At 39.2% G+C, this 12,714-nt stretch overlaps 1 protein-coding gene across 2 annotated transcripts in view; it reads right to left on the bottom strand.

The window, feature by feature from the left end:
- Positions 1 to 12,714, bottom strand: part of CARD11 (caspase recruitment domain family member 11) — a 47,107-nt gene that overhangs the window by 20,527 nt on the left and 13,866 nt on the right. For both annotated transcript variants that reach the window (XM_083799783.1, XM_083799784.1), the window contains exons 2-5: positions 4,168 to 4,380; positions 3,393 to 3,530; positions 2,427 to 2,752; positions 1,235 to 1,414 (exon numbers count right to left, since the gene is read on the bottom strand). In XM_083799783.1, coding sequence (XP_083655909.1) covers positions 1,235 to 1,414; positions 2,427 to 2,752; positions 3,393 to 3,530; positions 4,168 to 4,380 — 857 coding nt within the window. The remainder of the gene's footprint in view (positions 1 to 1,234; positions 1,415 to 2,426; positions 2,753 to 3,392; positions 3,531 to 4,167; positions 4,381 to 12,714) is intronic.

Raw genomic sequence — 12,714 nt, 5'->3', positions numbered from 1 at the left:
AAGGCACAAAATGCAAGCAAGTAATATGCATATTTATTTTTAAAATACCTAGACTAAGTTGGAGATTTCAGTGACATTTGGTTACCTAATAAAGTAAATATTTCTAAAACAAACTGCCTTTTGTTTATTTATACTTTCACTTAGGAGAATTACAACCCTATTTTTAGACATTTCATGATAATTCCTCTATTTCTTTAGGTGTTATAAGACCATTTCAATCAATACAAGAGGGTCTACATGGACCAGAACTCCCAGAACCTTCTACACTACACGCTTTTTCAACCTTTGAATTGGGTTTGTATTAAAAATAAGAACTGTTAGGTACTGCTAAAGGCTACAGCCGTGTTCTGAAACGCTTTCTATTGATAATTTTTAAAGTGTCATTTTAAAAGGCCACTAGCCTGGCCCAGCAAAGTACTGATCACTTTCACATATATCCTAATACTTGGCTATGCTCTTCACAGTGTAATGCAGTGCTAAATTAGCTGCATATCATCCTTGTTCCCAATTTTGTTCCCCAAAAAAGGGTTAATTAAGATCCTTGTTCCCAATTTTGTTCCCCAAAAAAGGGTTAATTAAGATCCTTGTGCAAGTTACAGCAGTGCTCTATGGGGTGTTCTGGAAATCAGTGACCACCCAAGTTCAGAAACCTTTATTATGCTTTGCTTCATCAGGACTTTTTGGCACAGATGGGGCAACAGCATAGAACAGGGTACACAGAGCCAGTGTCAGAAATTTCTAGGCTGGCTATTTGACACAGCTTTGTACTGACATATTGGTAAAAAGAACCACAGCAGGATTAAAACATGGAGTTGAATGCTCATTAATTAAACAGCTGCACTCTGCACCTTGAAAGACCCAATTTCTCAACAGCTTGACTTATCAGACAACAATATTTTTTGTAGCAGAGACCATGCCAGCTTCTCCTGTTCATAGTTTCTAGTTTCTCCATTATGGACTCAGCCCCCTGTGCCTTACTAAAACATATGGGAGATGTCACCAGCGGCTGCTTCTCTGTCCACACTCACAGCCTCTTTCAGATATTGAGATACTGAAGGGTAGCCACTGAGAAGCAGGCTGTGAGATGTGGGGTATGTGACATGGTATGGGAGGTGAGTGTGGGGATGCCTGGAGGCAAGGAGCGATCAAAGGCTGCTGATTCCATCATCTGGGTAAGCAGGGAGGATAAGTTGAAGGGTACAGCTTTTTTCAGTGTAGTACTCTGCATTTATACCTGAATGATGGACTGTAACTCCTGGATTTTAGTCTTCATCATCTCATTTTCCCGTTCCAGCTCCAGCACCTGTTCCTTTTTGGGTCGGTTTTCAATATCGTTTTTCAGTTTCAGTGACTGGTTCCTCTCCAGTTTGCATTCCTCTTCCACCTTGTTCAAGCGATGTTTCAGCTGGTCAATCTAGAACAGCCAGGGAGCAGTGAAAAGGAGAAATAGGAAAGGAAAGAAATCATTTCTAGCTCTGGCAGTGACTGTTTTGAAAACACTCTCACTTTCAGGTGAAAACATACTGTCATAGGTGGAAAAAATAACTTAAACTGCGAATGCTAACAAGCAGCAGATAATTGTGTATATATGTGTGTGTGGTGAATGTCCAGTATTGAACTTTTGAACTCTCAAGCAGAATGATGATCTTGGCTGGAGGAAAAACCTGGAAGTGGTGGAGTATCCTGGAGATCAGAGATGCATGGATATGAATGCCAGGGAAAACCTGAAAACCCAGCACCCTTGGCCAGTAACAACTGTGACTGGTGACTGCAAGCAGCAGAAACTGACACAAATTTCTGCCCGAGCTTCCTGCACCAGCAGCAAACTCCACGCAGAGTAGGAGCACTGAGCCTGATAAAAGGCAGCACCAAGGGAGGGGAACAAATGACTGCGTGAAAAAGCAAAGTGGCATAAAACGTCTAATCTCTTTGGTTCTAAAATAAACCTCAGTATCCATATCCACTGTGGGTAGTTGTTTACTCTGTCTCACCTGTGACACACACACAAGAATAAATTTTAACACACTTGAAATAATTCTGTCTTCTAAATGGCCCCAAGATATTTCAATACTCTATGTGAGCCTCTTTCAGTAAAACACTGTAATGCAAACCTGGATAACTGCCTTAATACATTACTGAGCTTGAAAAGCTAAAATTATTATTCTAGCAAACAATTATGTTTTTAAAATTTTGCTTTTATGTATGTTATTTTCTGCTAATCCATTGTAAGTATGTAAATTACCTGCCATTAATACACGTCACTGCAGTAGGCATTTCCGTACAGTGATGCCCCTAATCATCTGGATAAGCAAAGCAAATGAGAGCTCTACATCTCTCTACTGTCAGGGAAGGTCTCTTTTTGCCACGTGCCACTGGCATCCTCCATTGCTACTCCTGATTAAAGGTACCCAGAGCATTTCTCTCACCTCCAGCTGGAGGTCTCGGCTCCTTATCACAGCCATGCTCTTCTCGTCACTCAGCTGGGCATATCGCATGGCCAGATTGTAGTTCTCATCCTTCACCTTGACCAGCTCATCATTGTAGTTGTTCCTTTCCTCCTTCATCTTGTTGTATCTCTCCTGGAAGGTCAGCAGCTCTATCTTGTTCAGCTTTAGTTGCTTTCGCTCATCCTCCAGCTGGCGAGACTTAGCCAAGAGTTCGTAGCGCTGCACATCTTTTGCCTTTACTTGCTGCTGAAGCTTAATGATCTCATTCATTAGGAAATGGGTAAGGCCTTCATGTCCCTCTTCCACTGAAATGTTTGAACAGTTTATCAACTTCTCTTAAAGGAACTTAATATTAAGTACGATCAGCAAAAGTGAATAAGAAATAAGTGTCCCAAATCATGTACAGAGATGTAGCTTATGCACAAATACATACACGTTTATATATCTAACTGGCAACAGTACAAGTATTACACAGCATACTATTACCAGAATCACAATATACATGCATACAGCTTTGTTTAGATAGAATATGAAGCCTTAACATTTGTCTTGTTGTTTCAGCTGAGCTGACAGGCCTACGGAAATAGCACAAACATTGTAAAATGGCTCTGTACAAATACAATTAATCTGAATCCTTCAGATTTTCTGCACGTGTCACTCATCCATGTAAATTAACTCTGCTGTTCCAGTGTTTCTTCTCTTGAGACCTCTTGTAATGGTTGTCACTTCATTTGAAGCTCTACAGCCCCATTCTGACAACTGGGATCTTCCTTTTCTTTATACCTCACCTCACCTGTTGCTCTTTCCTTGTGCACTGAAAGGGACTGAAAAACTGCACAATGCTACTAAAACACTAGCTTATATTCACACTTCTTGCCTAAAAGATCAAACCCAGTCTTCAAGATAGTCCTCATTTCGACAGGCTTTGGGACTGATTTTACTCACCAACAATAGTGGAAAACCTCCGTGTGGGTTCCTTCCCTGTCACCAGTTTGTAGAGCTCAGGGTAGTAAAACTCCAGGCTCTCCAAGAAAACCACATAGCCCCTTTGGCCCTTGGTGTGAAGAATGTCCAGTAGCCGCCCTAAGTACAACCCACAGGGAACAGAGTGAGAGGTGACATAACAGCACTATGAGTAGCATAAGCAAGTGGCATATCCCTGAAGTCAAATCTCTTTAAGGCTTGTCTCTGACACAGCAATGCACTGTGGAAAATCTGGCTGATTAATTGAGTTCAGCTGAACTCATGAAGTAATGCCACACATTCTTTATGTTTGCACTGATCGTTATTCCGAAGGTGTGCAAGCAAATTGGTCTCTGAAACAGGGATTTCAGAAGATGCCTTATTCAGTGCAGCTTTTACCAGGCAGTACTGAAATGCTAGGATGGCAGACCCTTCGGTGACAAATCACAAAGCACCACAAGACGGCTGAAAATCTACCCTTGGAATGGCAAGGGCTGCTGCTTGTGTTAAATGAAATATTTGCCAAGGCTGTGATGGGAACATGTACCCCACGAGCTCTGGTCTGCACAACACTGGCAAGAGTCATTGTTATCAAAATAACAGCAGCAGATTCCCCCCCCTTCACATTAAACCTGCCATAAATGGGATATATGGTTTCCATTTGATCATCTGTAACTTGCTATGGGCTCCCTCTAGACTTAGCAAAGTAATACCGTTCAAACAGGGATACAGATGTAGCCATTCATAAAATAATTACCTGCTCGGTTAATTTTGGAGGGTAGCATAAGCGAGTTAAGCACCTCATCTTCATCTTGCTCATCGATTACTTTACACTGCCGCAGGTAGGGGGTCAGTTTGGCAGGATTGATGTACCGGCTCAGCATGTGCCGGTTGCATTCCACGTTCTCCCACAAAGCTTCCTCCTCATCTTTCAGTGTCTCCAGGCAGTCATCCATCTCTGGCTCTCCTCCTTAACAAGGGAAACAATTGGCAAATGAACATCAAAGGGGACAGTTTCTATCCTGTTTTTGTTTTGTTTTGTTTTGTTTTTGTGCTTCCATGTCATACAGAATGAGCTTAAAATCACTTCTGACTAATGCTGGGTCTGCCCTATATTGAAACTGCTTGAACTGAAGTGCAGCCTGTCCACAGCTCATCTGGAAAGTGACAGTTCAGACAAGAGCTATCTTGAGTCTATGAACTATTGCATATTGCTCTCTGGTGATGAATCTGTAGCTCAGCTAACTCCATGAAGGTCTCCTGAAGTCAGAGAATCCCTCTTCATAATAGAAGCAATAGTAAAGGACGTGGTGCGATTCAAGAAAGGGTATGAACATACGAAGCTCAGAACAAAGACAAATACTCACTGCAGGAAGCTAAGGCTTTCATTCTCATCTCCCCTGTTCCTCTCAGCTGTACTGATTTGAACACGCAACTTCCCTGCATATCTGTGACAAGCCAAATGATGACAATAACTATAGCTAAAGAGGAGTTAACTTATAGGCAAGTAGTTATGCATGCCTGCCTCCTGGAGCTGTGTGTGTTCTGATGGACATGTGGGCACAAATGCCAGTACCCGTGAGTTCAGACCTTGCCTTTCTCTGCATGAGTGGATAGGTATGAGCATTGTATCACTGAAGTCTGAAAATGTTCTTGGCTCATGCAAAAATTATCACATGATCTTTTGAGTGCTTGCTAAGCAGTTTCCTGCCAACTCCTAATTTGTAACCATCTCATTAGAGGTTACAAGTCAGGAAACAAGGTGAAAAAACTTGTAGTAAAGCTAAGCCAATAGTAAGGAAACTGTAAAAATCTTTCCCTCTTAAATTTGTGGTAAATGTCAAGATCTCAAAAAAGTCTTATTTTTACATTCTTGCTTTTTCAAGATCTTGCAATCCAGGTGGCACATGGAAGTTAAGCTTCTGTTTCAAGAGTTACTTTAGCCTATCGGAGACCATGGTATAAGAAGAATGTGCAGTTCTTAGGTCATAAGATTTGAGAGCAGTGCTTTATGAGGCTTTGGTGGTAATCAGTAACTAAAGCAAGGTGTTTTTCTTGGACCAGAAGAGCTCTCTGCACTGTGTTATAATTTCCTCAGCTTCCAACTTCAGGAACTGCAAAGCATGATGCATTACACTGAATGTCGCTGGGCAGAACCAGCTATTATTCTGTATAGCCAGAGGCGATTAACTCCTCATTTTGGAAACTAAAAACGCAAGTGCTAATCTTCTAGATAATGTGTTTGTCAGTGTTCTATCATAATAAAATGCAAAACAGTCCTACAAAAACGCATGTTCCTTTCAAAGGTCTTCCCAAATTGTCCAGAATTCTAGGCTGGGGTTCAGTATCTCTATGAGAAAAATTTGAATGGGTTCCTCATATCATGGACAGGTTATGGGAGAAGTGCCAGAAGCTTTGCTGTTCTCTTTTGTACTCCAGTAGCTCTCGCAGAATTCTTTTCTTTGTAGCTTCATATCCCAGGAACCATTATTTAGCATTACCTCTGCTGATTGCATGTAAATTTTACTACTCCACTGGCTGCTATTAAATGGGCCAGAAGAGACAACCATCCTCAGAGGGTGAGGAAGACCAGATCTGCCCAGTGGGATCTAGGATCGTGGGACCATGGCTGTCATTATGAGAAAGTCTCTCTGAGACTATGAACCCCTTAGAAATTGGAATAAATTTTTACTGCATACCAGCATTTGCATGTGGTAAAATGACACTGGAGCAATTAACAGTATAAAGGTAAAACAACAGATAAAGCTATATAAAGCTATATAAAGTAGGTAGCAGTGGGAGGAATTCTGATGGTGAAATACAGCTTCATTTGAAATACCCATACATTCTCATGAACCTTACTGTCCACCACTTGTTCTGGAAAAAAAAAATGTATATTTCATTTCAAAGGTGAATTTAACAAACATTGTATAAAAAGAGAAAAAAAAAAAAAGCTGAATTTTGGGGAAAAGGCAGTAAAGCAGAAGGTCACAGTATTTTAGTCATCTAGCCACAGCTATTGCACCTTAAAAAAAAAAAGGTATGTTGCAGGCCCTTTGCTTTTTCAAAGTATTCCGGTAAGCTCACAGATGGACCTCAGAAGCACTTGCCTGAATTTTATAAAATGCAAAATATCTTGCAGTCTGCTGCACTGAACCAGAACTTATTACACTCTCTGTCAGCACTTCCCTTAGGACATTAGTAAGGGATTTCTTCATTAAATGATTCAAAGAAAAGTTCGCTCATCAGCATAATTCTCAACATGAATACATTTTTTACATTACATTAAAAATACCTTTAACAAATAGTCCTTCATGTACGGGCATAACATATCTATACTGTTATTTTGAGGATATAACATTTAATGGGAAAGTAATAAATATATTGTATGAGTGGTTAAGAATTCTAAAAGCACATTTCTGGTAGCAGACTTATTAAACACAGCCTATTGTCAGGATCAAGCCCTTAGAAACAACGTTCAGTGGAGTAGTCCGTCATTGCCATGTAGGAATGTGAGAATCATCCTTTTGCTTTCTTCTTCACATTTTCAAGATGGAAATGCCCTACCAGAAGCACAGCTAAGCTCTCTCCTGGTTCACCATGCTGTTACTCACCCCCTTTGAGGGATTACTGCTGCATAATGGGTATCACTCCTCTCCTTCCCAGAGCTTGGCCAGACTGGTCTATGAGTATATAACCTTCACGTAACTCCACTGTGTTTTGCAGCTTTTCCAGAGACAATGGAAACCAATAGCTGATACTAATAGAGCAGCCTTCATAGTAACCACTTAGTATTTTGATTTAGCATATAACATAATATTGAATAAGAAATAAAACGCTTATGATCAGATGAAATTTTTTTATGCTGGTACAAAACCAGATGTGACAACTGAAACTCAGAAGGAAGCTAATAAAGGCATTGCATTAGTGACTTTAATTGTAAAAGGAGATTTTCAGCAGCACATGTATTTTGCAGTCTTTTAAAGGATCTTATTCCCTGCTTCCTTCCTGTAATGACATTGCACAGAAGTTGTTTTTACTTATCAAATTAAAAATGACAGACTTAAAAAGTTTTCAACTGTGTAATCATCTAATCTGACCTTCATTATCACTATCTAGTTAGTTTCCAACTCCAGCACCTCTCGAGTTGTAACCTAACACGTTCAGAAGTTGTGATATGTCAGAAATACTACAATGTCCATTACAAATCACAGGTGTGAAATCACAGACTTGGACTGACTTCAACAAACAGTAGCCAAAAAGAAATAAGAATTGCCACAGCAGTTAAAAAATTGCTCTCCTGCTGCTCCTTTCAGTAGTTAGTATACAACGTAGCTTTTAACTGCAGGAGACCTTAATCCAGTAATAATCTCAGCTAGTCCCATCTATTTCAAAGGTCTCTATAGATGCAGACAAATAAAAGAGAGAATCCCTTTTTTACACTGAAAGAAACGCTCTACTCCCCTCATCTCCTTTGCTCTCTCGGGGAATATTCTTCTCTTGGCTGTTACACATAAATGAATCTTTCTATGTGTTTGCTATTTTTTTGTTATATTTTTCAACTGAACAAATCACCTTGCAGTTAAAGCTGTTCTCTGTTCTCACCCAGACTCCATGCTTTCATAAGTCAGTGACACCCTCCACTGATCAAGGGAATAAAGCCTCCAGGCTTCAGAACCAGGGGTTCTATAAAGTGCTCTTCATCAAGGCAGATCCTAAGGCTTCATTTTTGGGATTTAATCTCATGATGGTGCAGAAATTAACCCTTCAGCTGCTTAATTATTTGCATGCCCTTGCTGTGAATTCTTGACAGGCTGTCGATTCTGAGAAACCACCATGTAGCAGACTGCAAATGAGGGCTTCAGCTAGCAATGCTGATTTCTTGATATGCCCTTCATAAAATACACACACACAAAAAGGGTATTGTACTCATGGTTAGGAGCAGGAGGAAGTTTGTTTTGGAAGGGTGAACTGTTCTAATGCTTGGGACTTCTGCATTTGTCACAGATGTTCACAGACTAACAGTATTTAAAAAGAAACCACCACACAAAATGTGCAAATTAAAAGTTAATATGAACATGAGTTTGTTCATGTTAAATACTAAATATGTGCATATAAAAAATAAAAGGATTACATATGAATTAGCACACTCTAAAGCAAAATATAAAGATGAAAAAAGTGTTATAAAGCTATGTATATTATCCCCAACATTTTGAGGCTATTTGTATTTCATCCTTTTTCTATGCATATCTCTAGACTTCATGGGGCGATGCCCTTTCTCCCTCAAGTTTGTGTAGCAACTCATATGATATAAAGCATAACAACAAGGTAATTTTCTCAAAAGCTGCTTGTATGGATAGATGTCGATTTGTATATCAGAGAACCACAAAACCACAAAGGGATTTAGTGCTATTTTTAATTTTAGAGGAAAGCCACAGTTTAAAGTGTGATAGGGAAATTATATTGCTTTGCTTAAGGAGACAGGAGAGCTCTATTCACATCCCGGATTTCTCAAATGCTCACTACCAGCAGTTTCCAATTATGCTAGCTGCAGTGCTGAATGTTCTACAGTACTGCAAACCATTTCTGAAAAGCTTAAACATTGATTAAGACAACAATTTGCTTGCCTACACTTTCAAGTTGCTTTCCATACAGGTGTCTAAATCTCGACTGCGAATGAGAGGAGACAAAGCCTTAACCTGTCTTTGAGAATCAACACTTTATATTCTTTCTACCTCTGTGTCCCCATCTGAAACCGAGGCTGGTAGGAAGTGTTTCTGTGACAAGGTAGGACTCACTCAGTAGTGACTGCAAAGCACTTGGAACCACTAAGATGGGAAGGCCGTAGAAAAACATTGATTATTAGCACAGTTTTATTACTTCAGGTTTTGTAACCCTGAGAATACTTTCCGTAGCAAACAGCACTTGAAAAATAGGGCTGTATTTCTGTTTCAGGTCACTGTGGCTGGACATGGAAAGAACCACTTTGTATATAGCAGAACTTCCTCTTCATATGAAAGATTCAGCCAGCCCACAGACCGCCACAGTCCCAATAAAACATAGAAGAGAAATATAGACTAAGTATACCAAAGGAGAAGAATTCCAAAGTAGAAGAAGAGCAGGAAGCTTTAAACACGAAGTAGGATTATTTTAGCACAAATATTTTCTGTCCACTTCCATTAAGTCAATCTTCCTGTTACATACAATGTATAAAAAACAAAACCAAACCATTACTAGACATGCAAAGCTTCAGTGAGGTAAACCTGGATCTTCAGTGAAGCCAGATGATAGCCACAGTCATAAATACTATTTCCATTTTCTAAATAGGAGAGAGACAGAGATAACCAAAACAACTTGCCTAACTTGTTCAAAGGGCTCCAGAGGCATATTCATCTTGCATTTACAAACATAAGAGGGAAAGAAAATTCCCCTCATTTTCATAAATATTATCTCAAAAACAACCAAATGATAGAAAAAGAAATGAAGAATTCTATCATGTTACTCTTTCAGTATCTCTGCTCTATGAAAAAATGAAAGCAATAGAATAAATCAGAGGAGATTTGTCTCTAATCACTATTCCTCCCCTAACACAAGAGGGCCAGAAGAATTAATACTATACAAATTCTCTTTAATTACCTCTTTCTTTGCCTTTAGTTACTCTACTAAGAATAGATCCACATAAAACTATCTCAGCAAAATAGAAATGTGCACAGATAAAGCAAGGATCAATTATTAGTATTGTTAATACAGTACACCCAATGCTTTGCTTATTAGCACCTAAACCAGAAAACATTGTATACAACAGACATACTAGTTTTTCAGAATTGCAGGATAATATTGCTTAATACTCTAATAATCCTTGCACTGAATTCCACACTTACTGCATGCAGCTTTAGCCTGCATTCGAAATTGCACACAAAACACTATAAAGTACCTATCAGTTCCTGAAGGAAAAAACTGATTGCATACTAAGAATGCTATTTTGCCCAATGAAATGTTGTTGTGAGTCCTTAATCACTCCAGTAGCATTTATGAGGATCCTGTAATCATCGGGGCTTCATAAAAGGCAGAGATCTATGCTTTATCACTTTGCTTTCCAGTTGGTGAGAATATCTAAAGCCTATGTCCTCCTCAGGTCTGCCAGCTTAGAACTTCACAGCTCTTATCACGTTATCACACAGGAAGGAAATGACTAATTTTGTCTCAATAGCAAACCGACAGCAGGTTGTGCTACCCTGATCATGCACGATCCAATCAGATTTGGTTGTAGAACATATATTACCAATAATAAACATAGAAAATGGAAAAATCCTCCTCTACAAATAGCTTAAAGAAATGTAGCAATGATGTTTTGACGACACTGTCATTTTTCTGTGTCACTATTTTCTACGTACCATGAAGATGCTCTGTGCTAATTCTAGCTCCCTCAGCAGCATTCCTGCTAAGCACCACAGATAGAGGAATGAATTTATAAAAAGAGACAGAGGGTGGAGTCATCTCACCAACCTGAATAAGGCATCCAGTTTAACTTAGAAATCTAGTTTCTCTCTAATGAATGGAAAAGAAATCTGTCTGTTCAGAACTTCATCTCATAGACTTCTACCTTAGAACTTTGGTCCTATCTGCAACTAATTGTTGATTAGATTTCCTGTAGGGTCAACAGAGAGATTTGCCTCTTTAAATGTCGTTGTCTACACTGGTCTTGGTATTGGTCTACTCTGTTCTTCTATATTATTAAAGAATCTGATGCTCAGATTTCAGAAACTATCAACACTAGCATTATTAAGTGGTAATATTTGTGAAAGTAAATGAGAAATGAGAGAGGTGAGCAATGAGACATGGTGAAAAAAATCTGAGAAGAAAGAAAGACAAGATTTAGGGCTGAAAAATGGTGAGGACATGGGAAAATGAGACATAAAAAAGGGAACAGGAAAAAAGAAAAAGAAAGATAAAAAGGAAATCAACAGAATGAAAGTGAGGAGCAGAAGTGAGATAGAGATGAGAACAGGAAAACCTTTTTAAAGGCCAAAGGAAAGAATATGGGGTGTAAAGCAAATGAGGGGATAAATAGGGAAGATCCTGCCACAAACCCTGATACATCAGAAATTAGTGCTAGTTCTGAGCATGCAAATCAAGATAATGGCACAATAATTTAAATAAATAATTTACCACAGGGATTTAGTGCATCTATTTAAAAGGATTTGGAAAGTAACAGTGGAGAGCTGAAAGCCTGACATTTAATAAATGCTTTAATCTACACATTCTCCATGCTGTTACGCATGATGATGAGGACAACAGAAATCACTGTGCTAACGTAGTACAAATATGTTTATATGTCTGGCCTTTCTTGCTTGAGTGCAGCATTAACTACTGACATGAGCATTTCCTTTCAACTAATGTGTGCTAAAAGCAAAGATCTCAAGAAGAAGCTGTCATCCTCAGGCTGCCAAGGGCTCATGAGAATGCTGGTCCAATAAATGTTTCAGAATTAGTTATTAGGTTTCAGGTTAATTTTTTCTTTGAGATTAACTCACTCTGTTTTTACAATTGGTAATGAGATTTTCACTAGCTTAGGAGGAGGAGACACAACATGAGGCAAGCAGGTAGTAGAGTGTAATTAGGAGAGCTCCTGCCATCAGATCTGGAGTCTTGAATTCAAAACTCAAGTTAGCCCAACATGCAAATGGGGTTGATGATTGCAGGTAAGGTGCCAGCAAATGTGTGCTCACTGTACAACAAACAGCACATTCTTTGGTTCAGAGAGTGGGTGTTCCTAGGTAATTTGCATGCACTGAGCTACATAAGAATCTGGTAAGGACAATGATTCATATCATTGATACATATATCTGAAACTCACACAATCCTATCGCAGATAGCCTGGTTCTCATCAGTGTTATTAACACTTCACTTCTATTAATATAATGAGTCACACAAAACAGGAAAACAGAAGTGTTGCTGTGCCACCCAAAACTGCTACTCATTCTGCTTATTAAAAGATTGCACTTTCTACAAACAGCTACATTACACAAGTTAAAACAATAACAAAAAACATTCAGAGAAGGACATTTTCCATGCAGTCAGATGATGATTCCATGTAGGTGGTACTCTCATCCCCAAGCAGTCAAAGGCTAATGCACAGCGCATCAGATGGGAGGACTGCACTCTAGTTTATCTATCTCCAAATTCAGCAACAACTGCCAGTAAATGTGCAGGCCATTCTCACAACAGAAAAGGTTACGCTCCAGTCTTGAATACTGTCAGATAATCTCACCATAATTCACCATGGCCCAAGAAAGTTTGCAAA

The sequence above is a fragment of the Anser anser genome, assembly GCF_964211835.1.
Source record: "Anser anser genome assembly, chromosome: 15".
Classification (NCBI taxonomy): domain Eukaryota; kingdom Metazoa; phylum Chordata; class Aves; order Anseriformes; family Anatidae; genus Anser; species Anser anser.
The sequence above is the reverse complement of the archived record's forward strand: the minus strand, read 5'-3'. Positions and strand labels throughout refer to the sequence as shown.